Source organism: Neocloeon triangulifer, unplaced genomic scaffold (assembly GCF_031216515.1).
Source record: "Neocloeon triangulifer isolate White Clay Creek 2 clone unplaced genomic scaffold, ASM3121651v1 ptg000011l, whole genome shotgun sequence".
Lineage (NCBI taxonomy): Eukaryota > Metazoa > Arthropoda > Insecta > Ephemeroptera > Baetidae > Neocloeon > Neocloeon triangulifer.
Window position 1 is genome coordinate 1,485,502 of NW_026775553.1, and position 20,775 is coordinate 1,506,276.

At 34.9% G+C, this 20,775-nt stretch overlaps 1 protein-coding gene across 1 annotated transcript; it reads left to right on the forward strand.

Moving 5' to 3' along the window:
• Positions 1 to 1,338: 1,338 nt before the first annotated feature.
• On the forward strand, positions 1,339 to 2,927 carry LOC132195914 (brachyurin-like). The gene is made up of 6 exons (XM_059618211.1): positions 1,339 to 1,435; positions 1,506 to 1,569; positions 1,634 to 1,778; positions 2,208 to 2,374; positions 2,430 to 2,662; positions 2,720 to 2,927. Exons 1-6 carry the CDS (start codon positions 1,391 to 1,393, stop codon positions 2,894 to 2,896), a joined length of 831 nt encoding a protein of 276 aa, XP_059474194.1. The 5' UTR covers positions 1,339 to 1,390; the 3' UTR covers positions 2,897 to 2,927.
• Positions 2,928 to 20,775: the final 17,848 nt, after the last annotated feature.

Genomic DNA, 20,775 nt, shown 5'->3' on the forward strand with positions numbered 1-20,775 from the left:
TGAAAAGAGTTAAAAAGATGAAATGATACAAAGAACAAAATTTTTAGAAGATGTACATTTTTTTATTTACTCGGATTGATCCTCTGATTTAATACAGATTTATTATATAATTCTTTGCATATTGAAACATTTTTAACTAATTTTGGATTTTATTTTCAAATTGTACAATATATTCTGTTATATTTAAAAAAATTAAATTGTAACAAAGTTGGAAATTTTTTAAAAACTTTTTTAATTGTAATTCTTGCTCCGCAAAGCAAAGAGTTCTGCGACAGAATCAATTTTCCCTCGTGTCTTTTGCTTCTCGCGCGAACGAGATTAGAAAATTAATTAATCAAATCACTTCCCCTCGGTTTGGTGCGCCTGGAACAAATCCCCTTTCCTTGCCACAACTTTCTTCGATGCATCTTAATTATGCATCACTGCATAGAATAAATTCCGGCATCTTTGCTGAGGATGAAAGCGTCCCAGCATTTGCATAGTCCGTTCTAACCCTTCTAAGTGACTTCCGCCTGATGAACCGGTGCATCAATCAAGGCATTAATTGCTTTCTCAACTATTTGCTTATTTACTAATTTATTTCTGTTTGAAAATGAGCTTTATAGGTGTAAAATAAATCTCTTATATTTGTTCTTTAAAAAGTTCATTTCTTTTTTATCTACTGTAACGAAGCTTGCAAACCAGATTAACAATATTTAAATTGCCAGACGTTCAATGAGACATAATGTGTCTATTCAAAATCAAAGCAAATTTATTATCAGCCAGTTATCTCCACTTCAAGATTTGAAAACAAGCACTTAGTAGGAATAGAGAGAAATCACTAATTTTTCAAGGAAAACTTAGAAAAAAGAAACATTTGCATCCCAGTTTCAAGAGCTAGATATAAAAAACTTATTGCAAAAACCTTTTTAAATAAAATAACTTTAAAATTTAATGGAAAATTTATTATATAATCAGTTATATTTAAATTTAAATAAAATACACATTATTTTCCAGTGGCCTCAATCCGGATAGTATCAGTTAAATTTTTAAGTAATTTTAAGTCAAAAGGATAGGGAGAAAATAAAAATAATTAGCCATTATTGGGGTTTTATTGGTTGGTAATAAAAAAATCAGATAAATTTTATTTAAATCTTATATTGAGGTTTCTATATTGATCCTAAACAATAGGGTATTTCCAAATGTGAGACAAGTAATTTAATCAGCCAGACGAAGACATGCCAAAAATTATCAATCAGCAAATGCGAAAATCTCCACCATTGTTGCTAAGCCAGTGTTTTTGGTTTCTTGAAGTCGGCTGACATTTGGCACTTGAGATAAGATGATAAAATTTAGTATAAAATCGTGTCGAAATTTTGCCAAATCGCACTACCTGCAAGTTGTGATCAACATGAAGGTCCTGGTCGCTCTCTCCGCCATCTTGGCCGTTGGCCTGGTAAGATATTAGTTTTTTTTTTCCAAAATATTATTTGTGGCAGATTTTTTAATTGGATTTAATTTGAAAGGCCGCCAACGTCAACCTCAGGCCCGCTCACAAGTTCAAGCCTGTTTTGAATGCCATTCCTCCCAGTAAGTATAAACCAAAGTGGAATATAATTATGGTCAATTTTAACTTTTCACTTTGAAAATTCAGAGAGCAACCGCATTGTCGGCGGCCAGTTGGCCACCCGCGGCCAGTTCCCCTACCAGGCCGCTCTGATCATCGACGGCGGAGTTTTCTGCGGAGGTTCCCTCGTCTCTGAAAACTTTGTCCTGACCGCTGCTCACTGCGCCGACGGGTAAATTTAAAACCCAATTTCTTTTAAATTTTTGGCAAATGTTTCATGTTTTCTATTATGAAAAAAGACCAAATTTTATGACCAATTTTGAAGGTAAATAACAAAACCTTTGCACCCCTAAGCTTCAAAAAGGGGGTTCATAGGAGCTAAAATTTTTTCGTCAAACTAATTTGAACCTTAAGGGAAGCATGTCCTGATTATATTACATAATATTAATGTTGTTTTTCCATCCAATTGTTGTTTACATTCAATATTGAAAAATCAGATAATTTTGGTAAAAAAAAGTCAATTTTGTTAATGGTTCGAAATGCTTTTGGCGCGAAAATAAGATACTTTGATTTTAATCCTTCACATTTCAACGTAGGTCATGAAATTTGGCCACCCTCCCTTTTGAATATTTTTCTAACGCTGGTCCTTTCCGCGTTTCAGATTCAGCAGCTGGCAGGTCCACTTGGGCGCCCAGTCCTTGTCTGCCACCGAAGATGGCCGCGTCATTCTGGAAAGCACCACCGCCAAGATCCACGAGCAGTACGACCCCTTCCTCATCGAGAACGACGTCGCCCTGATCACCCTCCCCTCCACCGTCGTTCTATCTCGTAATGAACAATCCAATCCCTTTGGCCAATTTCTAAAATTCTGATTCCTTCGCAGAATACATCCAGACCATCCGTCTGCCCGCCAAGTCCAACACTGACCTTTACGAGGGCGTCACCGCCAGGGCTTCCGGCTGGGGCTTGACCTCGGACGCCTCCAGCTCCGTCAGCGACACGCTCAACTTTGTTGACCTGCCCACGATCACCAACCAGGAGTGCACCGACATCTACGGAATCATCTTCGACTCCAACATCTGCACCAGCGGCGCTGGCGGACTCAACATCTGCAGCGTGAGTTGTTTTTCTTAGAGATTTCCTCAAATTCTCACACAAATTTGGCACTCTTAGGGAGACTCTGGCGGCCCCCTGGTTGTCCCTGAGGCCGACGGTGAACTCACCCTGATCGGTGTCACCTCCTTCGGCGCCTCCATTGGCTGCGAGCAGGGTCTGCCCGCTGGCTTCTCCAGAGCCAGTTCCTTCATCACCTGGATCGAAACTAACTCTGACGTTGTTGCCAGGCCTTAATTTTAAATAAAGAGATTAAGATTCAACTGTAGTTTCAGACATTTAATTTGTTTTAGAGTTTTCCAAAACCCCTTTCCCTTATGCGAAAAAAAAGACTCCCTGATTATTTTCTATGCTATTTTTCTCTAATTAAGCATTGGTTTGTAGATTGAAATTCCTAGAAAAAAATTCAGTTATTAGGAAAACTGAATTTTTGAAATTTTAAAATGTTTCTATTGGAAATTTTCAAACATAATTTTCCCCCAGAAATTGTCTCGAGGAAAATTGATAAAAAATTCATCAAATCACGTTCAAATAACCCCAACCAAATTGGCTAAATAAGATCAATCAACTTCAAAATTTATACTTATCTATTGTCAAGGTTTTCTGTAAACAAGATTGAATATAAAAAAATAATATAAAATTGAAATTAATATTAAACTAAAAAAGTCTAAATCTTCTTTCTGCACAGATTGAAAATTACACCAATAAATCACGTGACATTTTTCTTAGTGAGTCAACATTTGTAGAAGGACCACTTTCGAGTCGCCGCTTTTATCTCCAGCCGCGGTGAGGATTTGTACATTTCAACCGCTGCATTTTCCCAGCTTCAATAAATTTGTTTGCATTTTGCCGCCGCGGCCACTCGCTCGCGCGGTCTCCTTTATTGGCGAGGCAAAAGCAAATAATAATTACAGCGGTCGGCGAGAGAGCTGAAGCCGGCGATATTGAAAAAGCGATCACGTATTTATTGATGCAGGCCCCGGTGCAATATTTCAGTGACAGGCCGTTTAATTGCCTTCATTATTAGCTAAAAGGCTGCGGACGCGCGGAATTATTGCAGAATGAAAATCGACATCAAGTTGACTTTTCAACCCATTTGCAAAAGTTCTTTAATTAAGTGGAATTTGCTTGAATTTCTTAATTTATTTTCTGAAAGCAGTTAAAAATTCACAAAACTTTTCGGTAATAATTTGAAAACTTCATAGCAGAAAATAAGACAAACAAACTAGGAATGAAACGCTGCAAATTTTATATTTGCTAGGAATTGATTTAACACTCGGGTTAATTCATTTTTCAGAGAGAGCCAATTTAAAAAATAAAAAATAACTTTATAAAAAATAAAACCAGGCTAATTGTCATTATTTCAATCTTTTATTATTAATAATCTTTAAATAAAATAAAATATATGTAAATTATTGATCTTTTTTTTTCTGTCAATGTTACAAAACTTTTTGTATATTTTCAGTCCGAGTGTAATCGCTGCAACGACGGAATGAATGGCGTTGTGGGTCTAGGTTAATTTGCAGCCGCGGAGTGAAAAACTTTCCTTTGTAATTCGTTGACCGTGGCATTTACCTTTCCTTTTCGGGAGACGCGAAATATCATTAATCACAATTCACGGTGCCGCCGCAACCTCATCCTGCTGTCACATTTGATGCAAATCATCACTCACGCAGCCGGCGTAATAATCTTAAAGACACACACACTTCCATCTGCTCAAAATGTTTTTAATTAACAATGCGGCACTAATTAGGATTTAATTGCGATGGGAATTCGCCTTTTCTTATTATCTGCGCCAACAACAAAAGGCCCAAATTAAACCCGTCGCCAAATTCGTTTCATCAGAATGATTTTCTTTTTCATTATCTTAAAAAAAGGAGAGAATATTTATGAATACTCAATTGTTAAATTGATTTAGTTTTTTAATTCATAGAGTAATAAAACATTGAAAATAAGATAAAAATTTAACAACCAAACTGCTTCTGAATATTTTTCATTGAAGACGTACAGAAACTTTCGCTTTTTATTCTCCTTTCCTCGATTTATCGGTCGGAATTGGTAGAAGTGAATGAAAGAAAACGAAGCAGTGCGTGAAAAATTTAATCCCAGCCATATTATTTTTTGTTGTGTGCATCATTATTTTTTTCCCATTATTGCGGCCTGCAAAAGCACACAAGCGAATTCTCTCCCATTTTGCCGATTCCCAATCGGGAAAGCGCGCACGGGGATTTATTATTTTTTCCCTCTTCTCGGGCGCATCGCTCATCACCATCGTAAAAAATGGCGATAACAACGTAGAAGAAATCGAAGGAAGAAAAGACTTGCTCGTCGGAATATAAGAGCTTTTCCATTCATTCATGAGCGCCCGAGAGAGAAAGAGAGAACAAAAGCCAAAGCCTTTTCGCAGCCATGCAGGGCGGAGGAAAAAATCAGATTCATTGGATTGAGGAGAGCAAAGATGATCGATACTTGCTTCTCTCTGCACTCGCTGAATTAAGTTAGGCATCTTTTTGTCTACTTTATGGCCTTTTGCTCAGCCTCCCTTATTGGAATTTTATGCTTCACTTAAACGCGATTGGATTTTCTGCTCCAATATTCCGCGAGGTGCGGCCGATTGATTTTCAAACTTCTCCAACAAAACCGGTTTTTGATAATTAATGCTGTACGATTTTGAAATTGACATGGGATTATTAAATTTGATTTCGCCGCGAGATTGATAAGCGAGATTAATGAAAGTGACGAAATGTGCTTTTTATCAGACTTGTCCATCACCACCGTGATTTCGTAATTAGTTAATTTATTTTGACGGTCGGCGAGATTATTTCAAGAGATGAGTCCAATAAATTAAGTTGTCAAGCAGATATAAGTGTTTTTTTTCTTCTTCTCACGAACACCTGGCTCAATATTTTTAAGTGAAATAAATAAATGCTTATCTATATCGTTAGTTTTCTTTTCCTACAATGTTGTTCACTTAAAAGCATTTGGCACTAAAATGTAATTTACGGCCACGGAATGGCTAAATTTTTAATCTGACGATTTACGCCGAGATTATATTTAAATGGAACAAGTTTTTCACTCGAATACATTTTTCAAGGTTAATAAACTGTCCATATTAATTACAAAAATATGTATAAAATTATTTCTTTTCCAACTGGACTTTGGTAGTGATGAAGCCATCAAAGTGAGAGCAATAATTTTCATCACCTCTGCATAAATAAGCTGGGATTTACGACTCGGCCTTATTAAAGCTGTACCGCAAGTTACGACGAGACTTTTCGGTGCGCAGTGAAATTATTTTCGGGCCCGGCTTTAACGAGACGCCGTAAAATTTAATTTTCCGTTGCCGCAGCAGCAACAATTTAGCACCGCATCCTCAAAATGTTACTCGCAGCTTTTCCTTATCTAAACGAGAAAAAGTTTTGTTGAAGAAAAATGAAGGCGAAACTTTGAAGGAATTCAAAATTCATTCTATTCAAAAAGAGAAAAATATTTTAATTTTAATTCTAAAATATTTATATATTTTATTTTAAGACTGGATTTAACTAATATTTTATTATTGATGTCAATTTTAAGAATTCGTATTTTTTATGCTTATATTTAAACTAAAAATATCTTCAAAATGGATGAATTTTCTTTATTTCCTACTCTGAGACGCTTCCGTGAGTCAAAATTTAATCAAGCCAGTCGTATTTTGAATGAAACTTTGTGCTGCCCAGAAGGGTTGGTCAGTCTGGCAAATGGGGGTGGAATTTGATTTGAGACGGACATTATGCACCCTTGGCGGGCTAATTGAGCCAGCGATGAAGGGCTCGGAAGCGTGGATGGAAAACCATCAAGTGCCCTCTGCGCGCAAATAGGCAATTAATAGCTCGTCACACATGTAAATAGGGCGGGGGCGGCCGGAGCTCGAAAAAGGCGCTAATTTGCGCCACTTGAGCAGCAACGCGGCGTGCGACTGAAATGAAAACCGAGCGAGGGTCTTCCCAGCAACAATACCTTGCACCTTTCCAACCCCTCGCGAGACCAGAGGGGTGAGATGACTCATCGCCAATATTATGCAAATTGCAGGTCTGCGTGGCTTTTGTTTGAAGTCAGACTGCATGAAAAAGGAGTTAAGGAGGGGCTAAAAAAAAACGGTTTCGATGGTACTTTTTCTCTACTTTAGCAATGTTTTTAAGATTTCAATTCCATGGAGACAAATTAAGAGAAATTTCAATCAATTAGAAGCTGATGTTTTTAAATATAATAATGGTTTTTATGGGAATTTCCTAAAGTAATTTTTCTCTCAAAATTGACCTGACCAAAATTGATCAAAATTTTACCAAATCACGTTCAAATCACCCAAATCAAGATGGAAAATTAAAATCAATATGTCAGGCTACATAAAAAAATTTGCATTGATCTTATGAGGGAGTCAGTGTGATAAAAAAGTTAATTTGTTTCTTTCAGCAGATAATTATTTTATGATATCATGAGTAAATTTAATGAAGAATTAAAAGTTTTCTATACGCGATATTGGTTGAATAGAATTTCACATTTTTATGTTCAAAATCTTCTTTGCTAAATAAATGTGTAAGTTTTAAAAATAAGCATTGAATTCATCTTTATCATAAAATCATCTTACATCATATTTTTTCAACGGTTTGCAGGATTATTTAAATTTTTCATGAGTTGAAAAAGGCATCAAGTCGGAAAACACGAGGCATCAGCACTAAAAAGTGGTAAAGCCGCGGCCAAGAGAAGGATTAGTTTTATGTGAGCGACACTCACTCGCTCGGCGGCCAATGGGAAAATAAAGTTCACTCACTCGTCAACAAACACTGCAGAGAGTGAACTTTATCAGCATTTCAGTCTTTGCCTCTCTGGCGAGCGGTGTAATTACGCGGCAGATTTATGTGGACAAGTTTGAAGGAGATGCGCGACCGCCGATTTCCTCACAAATATAATTATTCTGTTAAGCCTTGTTTAAAAATAAAATCAGAAGCGGCGACGGGCAAATAACTCATTCGAATAAATAACCTGCCAATACGTAAAAGATTTTATCGCAAAAGCCGCGACCAATTGCATAATTTTAATAAACTTGTATTTCCAGACCCGCGACTGAATAAAAATATTTAAAATATGCAGTATTTTTATCAATTCAATCTAAAAAAGAATTAAACATTTACACTTGGTCAATAAGGAAGTTTCCAGAACGAGAAATAAAGTTTTACTTTTATTGATATACGAATATTTTGCTATTTTCCAGCTTTTCTGCAATGCAGGGAGTTTTTCTTCCACTCGAGTGCCGCCCTAGGAAAATATCTTTCAGCGAGTTTAATCTCGTTTTACGTACGTTTAACCCTTTGCTGGCGAAGCGACTCTTGGAGTTGTGGAAATGAAAAAGAGAGCAGCACGCACTAGTCAGTCAATAGCGTTCCTCGCTTGCTTGCTTACCCCCCAGCTCAGAAGCAGAGGTTCATTCAATCTCATGCTTCAATTGCTTCTATTTAAAAAGACCAAAGGCTCGTGAAAAAGGTTTAAAACATGTCAGTGTAGAAACGAGAGATCGGAGCTGACAAGCGTGCACCGGGTACGCCGGCCTTATCATCTGGTTTTGGTTTGGGCAAATATTTAACAATGGACTTGTGATAATTCGGAACATCAACGTCGATTTGATCATAAAAATTTAACAAAGTCCAAATCCAGGAACGAGGAAATAAAAATAATTCAAATCTCTATAATTTTTTAATTAAATATAACAATTTTGTTTAATATAATATGAAGTAAATTTTTATTCAAATATTTGTTTTGAAGAAAAAAATTGCAATTGAGTTTCAACTAACTCCAACCATATTAATTACGCTGTATAAAATAATATAAATCTCGTTTATTAGCTTTCATATTTCAATTTTTTTGTTCGTCTTTTCATAAATTAAAGGGGTGAGTATAACTTTGCGCTGGCACATGACGAGACGCGGAGGAGCAAATTTAATTTAAAATAAAAGAGCGGTTGGAAGCGCGTCCCTATTTATTTGCTTAACAAGCGAATAATTCCGAGCGCTGCACCCTTGAGGCCTCGCGAGGTTGAGCAGTGAGAAAGGGTGCACTTGGCCTGTCACAGACACGCCCTTTATTTGATTTCAATTTCACGTTCAACTCGCTGCTGCAGCGTGCGTGGCGAATACAAATATTTCACACACTTTTAACAATCGCCTTTGAAGCGTGAAATATATTTTATAACGCGATTAAATGTGGGACGAGTGATTATCGACCGACCACATGGGGGCCGGAGAAGATTCGTCCAAAATAAGAAGAAATTATTTTTTAAAAAAATATGTGGTGCCTTTTTAATCCAATAATATTTTAAGACATGTATTTATTTACTTCACCTTAATTATTGTATTTTTATGATTTATTTGGTTTATTTTTTATAAATAAATATTATTTTTATTAACAAATACAATTTGTTTTTATTACTTTTAAGATTACTTTTACTATTTACAATTTTTAAATGAAATTAGAGATTTGTGGATATTTGAAATAGCTTTAAAATTATAAATTAATAAAGTTTTCATTTAAATTGAAAGCTTTAATAAAAAATAACAAAATAAGGCGTTATTTTTTCATTATTAATTAAAGTTTTGGAAATATTTAAAAAGCAGCTATCATTGAACGTATACAATTGAAAAAACCTTCATTCATTGCACGCGTTACTTGCTATAAGTTAAAAGTTATTTCGGCCTGAGCGAATATTTCATGAAGAGTGCGTCGAACAAAAGTTTTCAATTTGCTGGCGGCTGCAATGAAAACAGCAAAAAACAAGCGCGGTCTCTGGCCAAATTACGCATTCACCATATTATTAGAGGCGGTAAATTATTCGAGAGAAAAAGTTGGCCTCTCGTTATTGCGAGCTAAACTGCTGGCGCAGCCTTTGTGTGTTTATTTGTGAATTATTAATGAAAGTGCCCAGGTTTAAATTACACGGTGACATTTTGAAATAGAAGCGAGAATGTTTGTGACGAAAAGTGAGCCGGCGACAAATCGTTTGCAAAAAATTTAAACTCGTGTCGATTTCTTTTAGGAAATAATTTTACTTTTGATTTATACAAATATAAATCCTAAATCAGGACAAAAGTGAAATAAATGTAAAATTTTAAATTATTTAAGAGTAATCAATTAAATTGCATTAAAATTTGTTACACAACCTTCAATATCTAATTGCATAGAGCCGATATAAATTAGTTTAATATACAAGATTGTTCATCATTTTTGTTTACTAATTAGAATCCTATGAATTGAAGGATAAATTTTCTTTCGAATTTTCAAACGATTAAAGAATAATAATGGTATTGGAGCAGGGACAACTTTTTAAATTTTTCTAATTAGTTGATGATGTGTGCGTAAGTTGGTTAATTTGAAAATGAAGTTGAAAATTTGTAAAAGTCTGCTGGCGAAGCAGCATTATTTGTTAATTTAGTGACAAACAAGATGGATGCCCCTTTATGATGCGCTTTTAATTAAATCCGGCTCGCGCAAGTGTGTGTATATTTTATGTTGATGGGCAATTAATTTTTGCTTAGGAGGCTGTTTGCGAGATTTTAATAACACGCACTTGCTTTCGCGCAATAAACAAGACCGGGAGGCAAATTGATTTTGAATTTCCCCTTTGTTTGGCCTTATTTTGAATTAGCATCGGCCGACTGACGACGGCAAAATTCAATTTGGCTCATTGCGCGCTGCTTTACCTGCACAGCCTTTTAATTAGGCCTCTATTATCCTGTAATGGAGCCGCTCTGCTCTAACCGGGCGTTAAGCCCCCGTGAAACTTTGCAAACGTGCGGATCAAGTTCAGCCCAGAGTAGCAGAAAAAGCAGCTTTAACGAGAGCAGAGAAAGAGCGAATTTAGATTTTAACAAGCTAACGAGATCCGAAATTTTGATGGAAGCTTCATTTCGTCTCTGGCAAATTCCTCCACTCAAAATATATCCACTTCTTTTCATTTCATGCCTCGGTAAATTTTGATTTTATTAAGAATAAATTATATACAAAAACCTTTGTTTAATTAATATAGTTTAAAATAAAAGCCTATTTAGTCAGAAAACAAGTTAAAATTACATAAATTTCATGGAAAATTAAATTTATAACGAAATAATTGCGAAAAGAAGAACAGGCATATTTAATTATCTTTTCATGCCTGAAAATAAGAAACTATTAAATTTTGTTGAAATTTCCTTGTTCTTTATTTTCATCTGTCTGAGTGTCAGGGTCGATTTAAAATTCCTTTACTGGCGAGAAAGCAGCAGCCGTTTTCACGCCGAGTCCCCCATTTGCTCGAGGGAGCGCAAAAGAATGCACTTTGCAGGAGAATTAAAGGTGCCGTCGAAAAAGCGTCAGCGCATAATGAAGATTAAAAAACAGACGCAATGCCGAAAAAAGAAGCCCCTCAGTTATAATTTAACAGATGTTGGAATAATGAACCGACCGCGCACTTTAAGACTTTGCTTAACGCTCCCCTTTAAAATATGATATTTTTCTTTCTCTCGCATTTAATAAAATTTCCTTCCACTCTCGCCCATTTGTTTCGCAGACTTTCTCAGCGAGGGTAAACAGAGCGTGACTGCGAAAAACTTTTGCTCGCGGATATTGTAAAATTTCTGCAGACGCTGCTGAGAAACTTAATAAAAGTAAAAAGACAATGTGGAGTTTGAGATTCTCCAGCGTTCTCTTTAAGAAAGGCTAAAATTGATTAGTTGAATATGGTGGCAGTTTTTTCTACACCAAATTCCATTTCCGAAGAAAATTGAATTCATCTCGAGAACTTAAATTTTGATATTTAACATCGTTTTTGATGTAAATTTTCTCAAATAATTTTAATCTCAAAATTATTCTGACCAAAATTGATGAAAATTTCAACAAATTACATTAAAATCACCCCAAATTTAGATGGAAAATTAAAATCACTGGACATAAAAATTCAGAAAGGATTAAGTATTTTTTTTCCTTTAAAAAGTTAAGTCTGCTGGATAAAGACGGAAAAATTTCCAGTTACTTGCATTAATTTCGTTGCGCTGTCTATTACGTTTGCGTTCATTGTCGGTGTGGTCGTCTCTTTTAATGGGGGATGCTCGTGCATATTAATTGCGATGTTAAGGCTGCAGTGACATCGCCAGGCGTTATGTTTGTGACATGCCGGGGACACCAACCTTAACTGGCGGCGGAGAACATCAGCGACAGAACTCTGGCGAAGAAGAAGAGCCATCACGGCGACTTACCCCTTTCCTTAATGAGCCTTCTCTTACTTAGTAATAGGATGGATCAGTGGCGGGTTCGGACGAGTAAAATTAATTTAGCTATGCGAAAAGTACAAAGTTTTATAAATCATGATGGAAGAATTAGTTCAAAATCCTCACAATTCCGAGGCAAAACGTGTGATTTTCCCTGTAAATTATTTTACTGGAACCCAATGAAAGTTTTTTTATGTTAATTAAATTGAAATTTGATTTTATACATTATTTTTAAGATAGTTTTATAAAACATATTAAAAAGATTGGGAATTCTTAACTTTTAATCAAATTCATTCCAAAATTTTTTTTTAAGTTTCCAAATCTCCAATCAATTTTATAATTTAATGACAAATTCACTGGAATTGAACTAATCATTCAGTTATTTCAATAATAATTTAAAAAAAAAATCAAAGAAATTGCATTTAATATCAAATTTAATTGAAATTTTGAAAGAAACAGTTATTTAGAAAAAAAATATTTGTATTAAATCAATCTATTAATTTCGCCAAGATCCGCCCCTGAGTAATTGGGGGTGCGTTTCTTGCTCTCACGCACTGTCTATTCCAGCGGATGGCACTTCTTGCTAGATTAGGTCCGTCGGCTGCTCGCTCCCTGCCGCATGCAAATGAAGCAAAAAGCAGGATTTTATTTATAAATTTGGAGCTTTCGAGATCCGTCTTGCAAATCCACCCTATTTTCAATCCACCCTCACACCGGATTAGAACGTCATTTGCTCTTTGGCAAATCTAAATTACAAATTCGAAAGACTTAAGAAAATAAGTCTCGTCGCAGCGTCATCAATAATACTTGAAAAAATTTCAACTCTCAAATTAGATTTTAATCGGCTTTCTTCTTGCAACGAGCGACGTGTTTCGTTATTTTGTATGTCTGGGCATTTTATCAGATTGCAAACCACTCTCGGCGTTCTCATTTAGCCGCCCTTCGAATGCAAAACGTTCGTCTCTCCTTTTTGCACAAGTTGCTCTGGAGAATGTCTCTCGAGTGGTTGCAAGACTTGCAGCTCCGGCTGATTAGATAGCCAGGCATAAATTTTGCAGTCTCTCTGCATTTCTCCTCGCAAATGCACACATGGAGTGACCTCAATTTCAAGAATTTTCATTATAATTGGATTGAATGACATTTCTGGGCACAATTTGTATTTTATTTATACTTGCGAAGATTGCAAAGAATTTTGAAATAAAATACTTAAAATTGTCAAATTAACTGTTCAAAACTAAGTAAACGTTTATCTAGATGAGAATAAATTTGTAAAATTTCATATCAAATTTATTATTGAACCAACTTCTGAAATAGATTTTCATAAAAGTTTATTTCATTCTGGTACTCTTTGACATTTATAATTTTCAAAAGTATTATTTACATCAATCAAATTTTATAAAGTGAATAGAACATCCAATTATTTCCTCCTCTTTGTTGTCAAATAATTCGAATAAAAATAAGCATTATGACAATGTTTCGTTTTAAATAAAAAAAATAATCGCTTTAATGTTCCCTCGTTAAAACACCGACCTTTGTACCGTTGTATGGAGTTTTTTTATTTAACAAATCCGATGATGTTCAATTTCGTCGGCGCACAGATTGGATTAATTCGCGCGCATTGATTGGCTGCTGCTTTTTGCAACTCTTTTTGTTCTGGCGCGGGTTTTACTCTTGCACTCGCATTAAATGCAAAAGCCTTTATCTGCAGGGGCGCTAATCGCATGCATTAATGCAAACTACTATCCAATTTAATATGTTTGACGAAGGTAATTGCGACCCGCCGGGTGCATCAACCCGGCCAGCGAGCTGCATATCCTGCTGGGAACAATTATTTATTCTGCATGTGCTGTTTGCAGAAAGTGGTGCATTTTTAATGGCTATTTACAGACTCTTCATCAGTTCCCAGCGTTATTACTTTATGTATATATTGAAATGAATTGTGTTTAATTTTCATTCGCTTTTAATATTTTTGTTTTTAATTATTATTAATTCTTTGTCTAATTTTAATTCTTCTTAAGACTGCACGTAAAATGTTTGTTTGAATCTGTATTGTTGAGCAATTATTAGCATTAATTTGAGAAACATTCAATTTTCTATTTTGTTTTAAAACATTAGTGACTTAGCCAACATACAATCTTGGCAAGAGTTTATCTTTTGAATTTAGAAGTAAATTCTATTTTCAACTGTTCATTTTATTTGACCACCTTCTTCACTTTCCATGAATATGCAATTAAATAAATCGTGTGACCACAATGAGATGGTTAAAAGCCATATTTTGCTCTCCACTAATCGCTGGTTGAAATCTGTGAGAGTAAACGAGAATTTAATGATTTCACGCTCAGATAATAAAAGCTCCTTTTGAATGGAAATTTGCCATGGGAGACTCGTTTATTTTCACAAAATGATTTACAACTCTGGCGTTTTCTTTCCTGTTTCAACAAATGCACCGGATGCGAGAGCAAAATTAACGCAATGTACTGGAAGAGGAAAGTAAGTCTCTCATTACCATGCATGCAGATTCGAATCTCCGTACTTGTGCATTAAGTACTTCCAATGCAATTATTCACCTGTTGCGGCCGATAAGAAAATCCGACTTGAACGGTAATAAATGTTCTCCGAGCATGTGCTACCCTTGATTGGTGCCATTATCAGGAGCTGTGTGAATTTTAATGCATTATTCAACCGTCGTTTTTCTATTTTCTGGAGTTACATTTTTATTATATCAAATATCGTATTTTGATTAATTGATTATTTCTTTAAAAAATACAATACAAATTTAAGTAATTTGAAGGTTAAATAAATATAAAACTTGCTACTTTTAATTATTAGGAACTAGGAGAGATAAAGTTTATTGAAATGTAATGTTTTTAATTCATAAATAAATCATAATTAAATTAATTAAACTAAATATTAAAGAAATAGTTACATCAATCAATTTCTGTTTAAATTGGAAACTATAAGGAGAGTTTTAATTTAATATTAAAGCTAATGAAAGAGTTTAATGCTCATCAATTAATTAAAATACAAAAAAATTTGAATATTTGAACGACTAATTTCCAAAACTTAAACGCGCTTCAAAAGACATTTTGAAAGCGGCGAACCAGATGATTATTTGAGACAACGAGTTGATTGTGTTGGCAGAGGCGATGACTGTAAATTTATTTACCCATTGGGCGTGTACGCAGAGGTGAAACAAGCGCGACAAGTGAAAAATTCAGCTGACGTCATCGCCGTTTTCGCGCATGCATGATCGGCTGGTCCGTTGAGAGTCAAGTGGATCGAGTGATCGCATTCCCACGATCCTGCCCCTCCCTTTCGCTTTTGTATGACCAACAAGATGTGATCCTTTGAGATGATAGAACAATTTTATAAATGTTATAACTAATCAGAATTTTTAGCAAAATATTTTATTATTTGTGTACTTTTTGTTTATTTAAAAAAAGTCTGATTTTTCAAGAAATTATTCTAATTGAATTAAATATTTATAATTTTAATTTCAATAAATTATTTATTATTTTTCTGTCCATTAAAACCTTTTGTTTTGAGAAAGTTTAATGAGTGTTTTTAAATGCCGGAACTGTAAAGTAATTTAATATCTACCCTCTGGGAAGTTTGTTTTTTCTCCTCTTCTCGGAGCAGCAATTTCAAAGTTTGCATTCTTGATGGACGTCACTGGAGCTGCTCTCTCATTTTCATCCGCTGGCACATTTCATCATGATTCACGATATGAGCACATAAAATTATATCTCGGCAGTGTTTTTATTCAGCAGCAAGAAGAGGAATGTCTAATAGTTAGTCTGCCGTGGGATGCTCTTTATTTTCCGCCGCGGGAGCCCCGAGGCGAAAATAATGGGCCGAGCTAAGAATGCTGCCGGATGAAAAACAGCACCTATGCAAAATAACTCGGCCCTTTTTGCACCGACGCGTTCAAAGTCTCTAATGCAAAGTGTTCACATTCTTGCGTCTCACATCTTTCCCAACGTGAAATAATGTTTGTGAAAATTTGCATGACGCGAATTTCTTATCCAATTGTGTATTTTTTAGCAAATAAGACAAATATGTTGGTTGATGCGGATTTTGTTGAGCTATATTTTTTAACTATTGAAATGCAAGTCTCAAGATTTGCTATTTATTATAGACCAATTATTCAATTTTTATTTTGAAATCTAATTTAAATGTTAGAAATTAAAATTTTCAACAAATGTATTTTCAAGATGAAACTTGAGTCAATATTTCTTCTAAATTATTAGAAATAAATAAATCACTCTTATTTTCAGATTTATGATGAATTGTTATTCATTTGAGCCTTGTTTTTAAAAAACTCCATTAAAACCTTCCATTTAAATTTTATGATTATAAATTATCAATTAATTGTGTAATTTGCGTCAATTTGTTTTTCAACAGCAACAATAAAGTATTAAAATTTTTAGGACAAAATTTTTAACACAATTAAAATTGATTATGTGTTTAAACATGTTAAAATTATATTTGTTTGATTTAAATTTAAGATTAATCTGAATACACCTTCTTGGTTGTATATTTGCCAACCAGATTTGCAGATGTAAAATTAATTGGCTCGCGTGGTAATTTAGGACCCAACACACTTGATATGGTGACAAATGAAAATTCCAGCGCCGCAACTCGAGCTAACTCGATAATAATTATATTCGTACGCCGCGCGGCACGCATTCATTTTGCCAGAGCGCGGCAAAGTTTCTTTCATTTTAATTTCACATACGCGGTGAATTCACGAGTCTCCTCATAAATATTATTTGCATTCCCATTGCCTGGAATTTTGAAACGGCTTCTCGCTGCAACATTTCAGCTCGAGCCATTATTCCTTCGAACGTCATTGCCACCGACGTGGAATAGTAATTATTGTTCCCTATTAGGCTTCAAGCAGAAAGTAGTGCGCCTTTCAGCAGTCTTGTTATGCAACCTGCACTTCGCAGCAGCGTCGCCGGTTGCATAAACAACTAGAAATTTGCATAATTTTACAATTGACTGGCAACGAGTTCTTGTACTGAAAGTGTTCAATACTCGGCAACAATATAAATTATTCTTAATCAGTTTTCTTACTTATTTTCCAAAATCAAATAAAATTATAAATCAATTTAAAAATAAGAATGAAAAGGAAACTAAAAATTACATGAATATTTTCTTCCTAGGTTCACATGTTCAATCTTGAATCTTTGCTTTCTAGAAAGAGAAAAACTACAAACTCATAATTAGAATTGGAAATAAAAAAGGAAATAAAATTGTTTTAAGTAATCTTCCCCTAAAGAAGTTGTTTTATTCTTCCAAAGACTTCAATTCTAATTGTAAAATAATCAAAAATTCAGTGAATTAATTTCAATACTACAAAATTTACATGCGTCTCTCATTTTTTTAAGTGGCGATGTTGCAATTAGATGAATTCTTACTCTGAAAGTATGCAACATAAAACAAATTATTTCAAAATCGAGGGACGCATCAGAGGAAATCGAATCTTTACGCAATTCAAGGGGAGCTTCCTGAGCATCACTTTTGCATAGTTTCTCTCTGTATTTGTCATGTCGGTGATGTATGAAGGCCTTAACGAGAGCCAACTACTTGACTGGGTGCGTGTTGACATCATCTGTCAATAATAACAAGCCTCACGACTGCGCATCATTATATTATTTCGCCAACCCTCGTCCTCTCTCTCATCACGTGGTTTTCGAGTGCCAGCAAACTATAGAGGGTGCCTTACTTTTGCACGTGCGACTCTTGACGTGCCGCTAAATTCAATAATAATTCCGTCGTTGCGCAAAGTAATTAAGCGAAACGTCAGAGACAGTGGAGCTCGCTGAGGGGAGATTTGGCTAAAAATACTTTTGCAAAACATTTTTCCTTCATATTATTTCTATTTTTACCAAAAGACAAAACTTTTCCAGTGGTTTTTGGCGTTTTATTAAAAAAATCTAGCAAAAATTATGAAAATAGAGTTGCAGGGTTTTCCTGTCAGTTTGCTTAAAAACGTCAGCTTTTGGTCATTGGAGGAGCTGCGAATGCACAGCGCCTGGACAAAATCAGCCATCTCAGCACCACCGGTGACCAAAAGGCTGAAGTTTTTTATTTTAGCAAACTGATGAAGATTAACCTTCAACTCATGAATTCTTATATTTTTTTACTTGAATTAAGTTTTCTTGTGATGCGAAGCAGCTGAGTGAAATTTCAACAGAATGCTTTCTCAAGATATACTCGAAATTTAGCCAACTTTCAGAATAAAGAAGAATAACAATCACCTGAGTCGACCTTTAAACCAATTATTTCATTATTTTGAAAATTTCTTCTTTCTTTGATATTTTTAACAGTATTTCTTGTTTTAAAAATATTTAAATCATAATTTTGAATAATTCTAATAAAACGTAAGCATTAATCTGGTGTTAAATTTTAGTGAACAATGGAGATTTAAATTAAATTGCTGATAATTTGCATAAATATATTCTGAAACTAAATATTCAAAATATTCAACATTGTTGGGAAAAAATTTAATTTTAGTTGCAACGTGTCTTTATTGATTGTATTTTATTCTTCATAGGAAAAGTACAGTCTCAAATTTCGATCGGTATTAATATTTGATTACCAGCATAAATAAGCGACTTATTTCTAATTTCTTGATAGTTAAATTTTCAGTGCTGGCCTTTCCTTTTTCTGTTTTCCTTTCTTGGACATAAATATTCATGGAAAAAATTCCCTTTTCTTCTGCTTCTTTTTGCGACAGTAAACCTAATTTTTCCAGCCACTTTTTAATCCAGGATGCTGCGGCAGACTTCCCTTTTTTTTATTATTTCAGAGGTCATCGCAGTGGCGTGAGGCACGCAGCATCACGTAATTACAAAAAGAGCGAATGAAGTGCTCGTGCAGGCAGAGACACCACTACTTTTTATTCACTGCAGCTAGAGTGTGTCGCGGTCGAGTTGTGAGCAGGGGCGGCGACTTTCATGTCTTGGGACATTAACTATTTGCTGCAAAAAAGCACAGCCGTTTTCCGCCGCCAAGCGCGTTTATTACACAAACCACTAAAGTAAATTAAAACATTCACATAATTTTCCACTTGCGCCCGGAAAAGAAAACAAAAGAGGCGCGAACACAACAACAGCGGAAAAAAGCAAATATCGCGTGCAAGAAGCTAATCTAGACAAGAGAAGACGTCATTCAAGGGTCTGATAAAAAAAGGGCACACCACACAAAGAAAGAAACCGCTTTTCAGCCTTGCCGGTTTTCTGGCGACGCAAAAAAAAAACATTCACCTTCATTTTTTATCTTTTACAGCAAAGAAGCACAAGACAATTTAACCAGCCAACAATTTCGTTTTTTAAATTTCTCTCCACACTTTGAATAAATCTTGAAATTTTCAAGTTGAAAATAATTATAAGCCTTTTTAGAGTTTATACTTGAAGTTTATTTTATAAAAGATACTTTAATGAAAAAGCAACTGATTCAAAACATACTCATTCATTTTAAATTAATTATATTGCATTAGTTTTGATGCAAGCGAGAATTATTAACGGAATTTAAAATAATTAGAGCACATAAAGAGATCATTTAAGGACAAGAAACTATCACTATTGTCTTCAAATTTTCTAAGACATGAGCTCAAAATTTTATAACCTTTGTGAATTTTCGTATCAACAATCTCCCAAATATTTTGGTTAGATTTCATCCTATAATTTGGTGATTATAAATAGCTTCTGATATTATTAATTTTGGTTAAAATTTAAGGATCCTTTATGAAGTTTTTTATATTGTTTTGTAACTATTAATTATTTTATAAAATTTAAAAATACATCTTTTAAATCGAAAAATTTTTGTAAAATTTGAACAAAAATGTTTGTGCATTTGAAAGAAAAATAATTTGTGCTAATGAATCAATTACTTCCATTATATAAATTCGACACCGGCTGTTGATGCATGACCTGCGGATCAAATAATACACGCGTCGAGTTTCATGCAATTAATTGAAGTAGAGAGGCAGGTAAGCAGACACCGTGATTGTGAGGGCATTTTGTTCCGAGCTCGAATTGCACTGCAAGGAGGGAAGACAGGGTTTGTCACCTTCGGTTAAGCCGGCGGATCGTGTGCGGGCCGCAATTTCGGAGCGAAAACGGTCGCCGAGGGTCTTCATCGGGCGCCCCTCAAGAAAAGCGCAATCCCGATGCTTATCCTTTCCTCTCCACAAAAGACGCACCAAATCTCTTCTTAAATCTCGGCAAAAATCACAGACCTTTTCCTCTTCCGCACCCTCGGTCGAATTTAATTCGAAAGTAACCGAATTACGGCGAATTTGCGTGCGCGCCATTATATTATTTAACAATATCTAGAAGGGGATGTGTTTGGGCCTGGTAATTCCAGCACAGGCTGTTGTTACCTTGTTTTGCTCTCGGGAGGTCTTTGGGGAAATTTGCTTCCGAGAGTCGGAAGGAACTTGCGTTGGGAGACTTTTGTGCTCCGCCGATCTGAGAGAGATGCAACGCCACATTTCCATATTAAATATTTTAGCCATAACGTGTCGGCTTTGGGGAATTTGGAGATAAGTGGGTAATATAGAGAGAGACCAAGTGTGCATGTTTGTTTGAGAGATAAGAAGTCGCGCGATGACACAAAGATTGAGCCTGGAATTTATATTTTCCTTTGAAATGACAAGAAATTTCTGGAATTTAACAAAGTATAATAATCATTTTGATTTTAAAACATTTTATTATTTTTTGAATTAAATTTTTACATTTGAAGTATTACATAATTAAATAATATAATTTTATTTGTGGTACAAATTCCATATGAACCAACTTTCAAAAACATTAACAATAATAACCTAGTAAATATTTT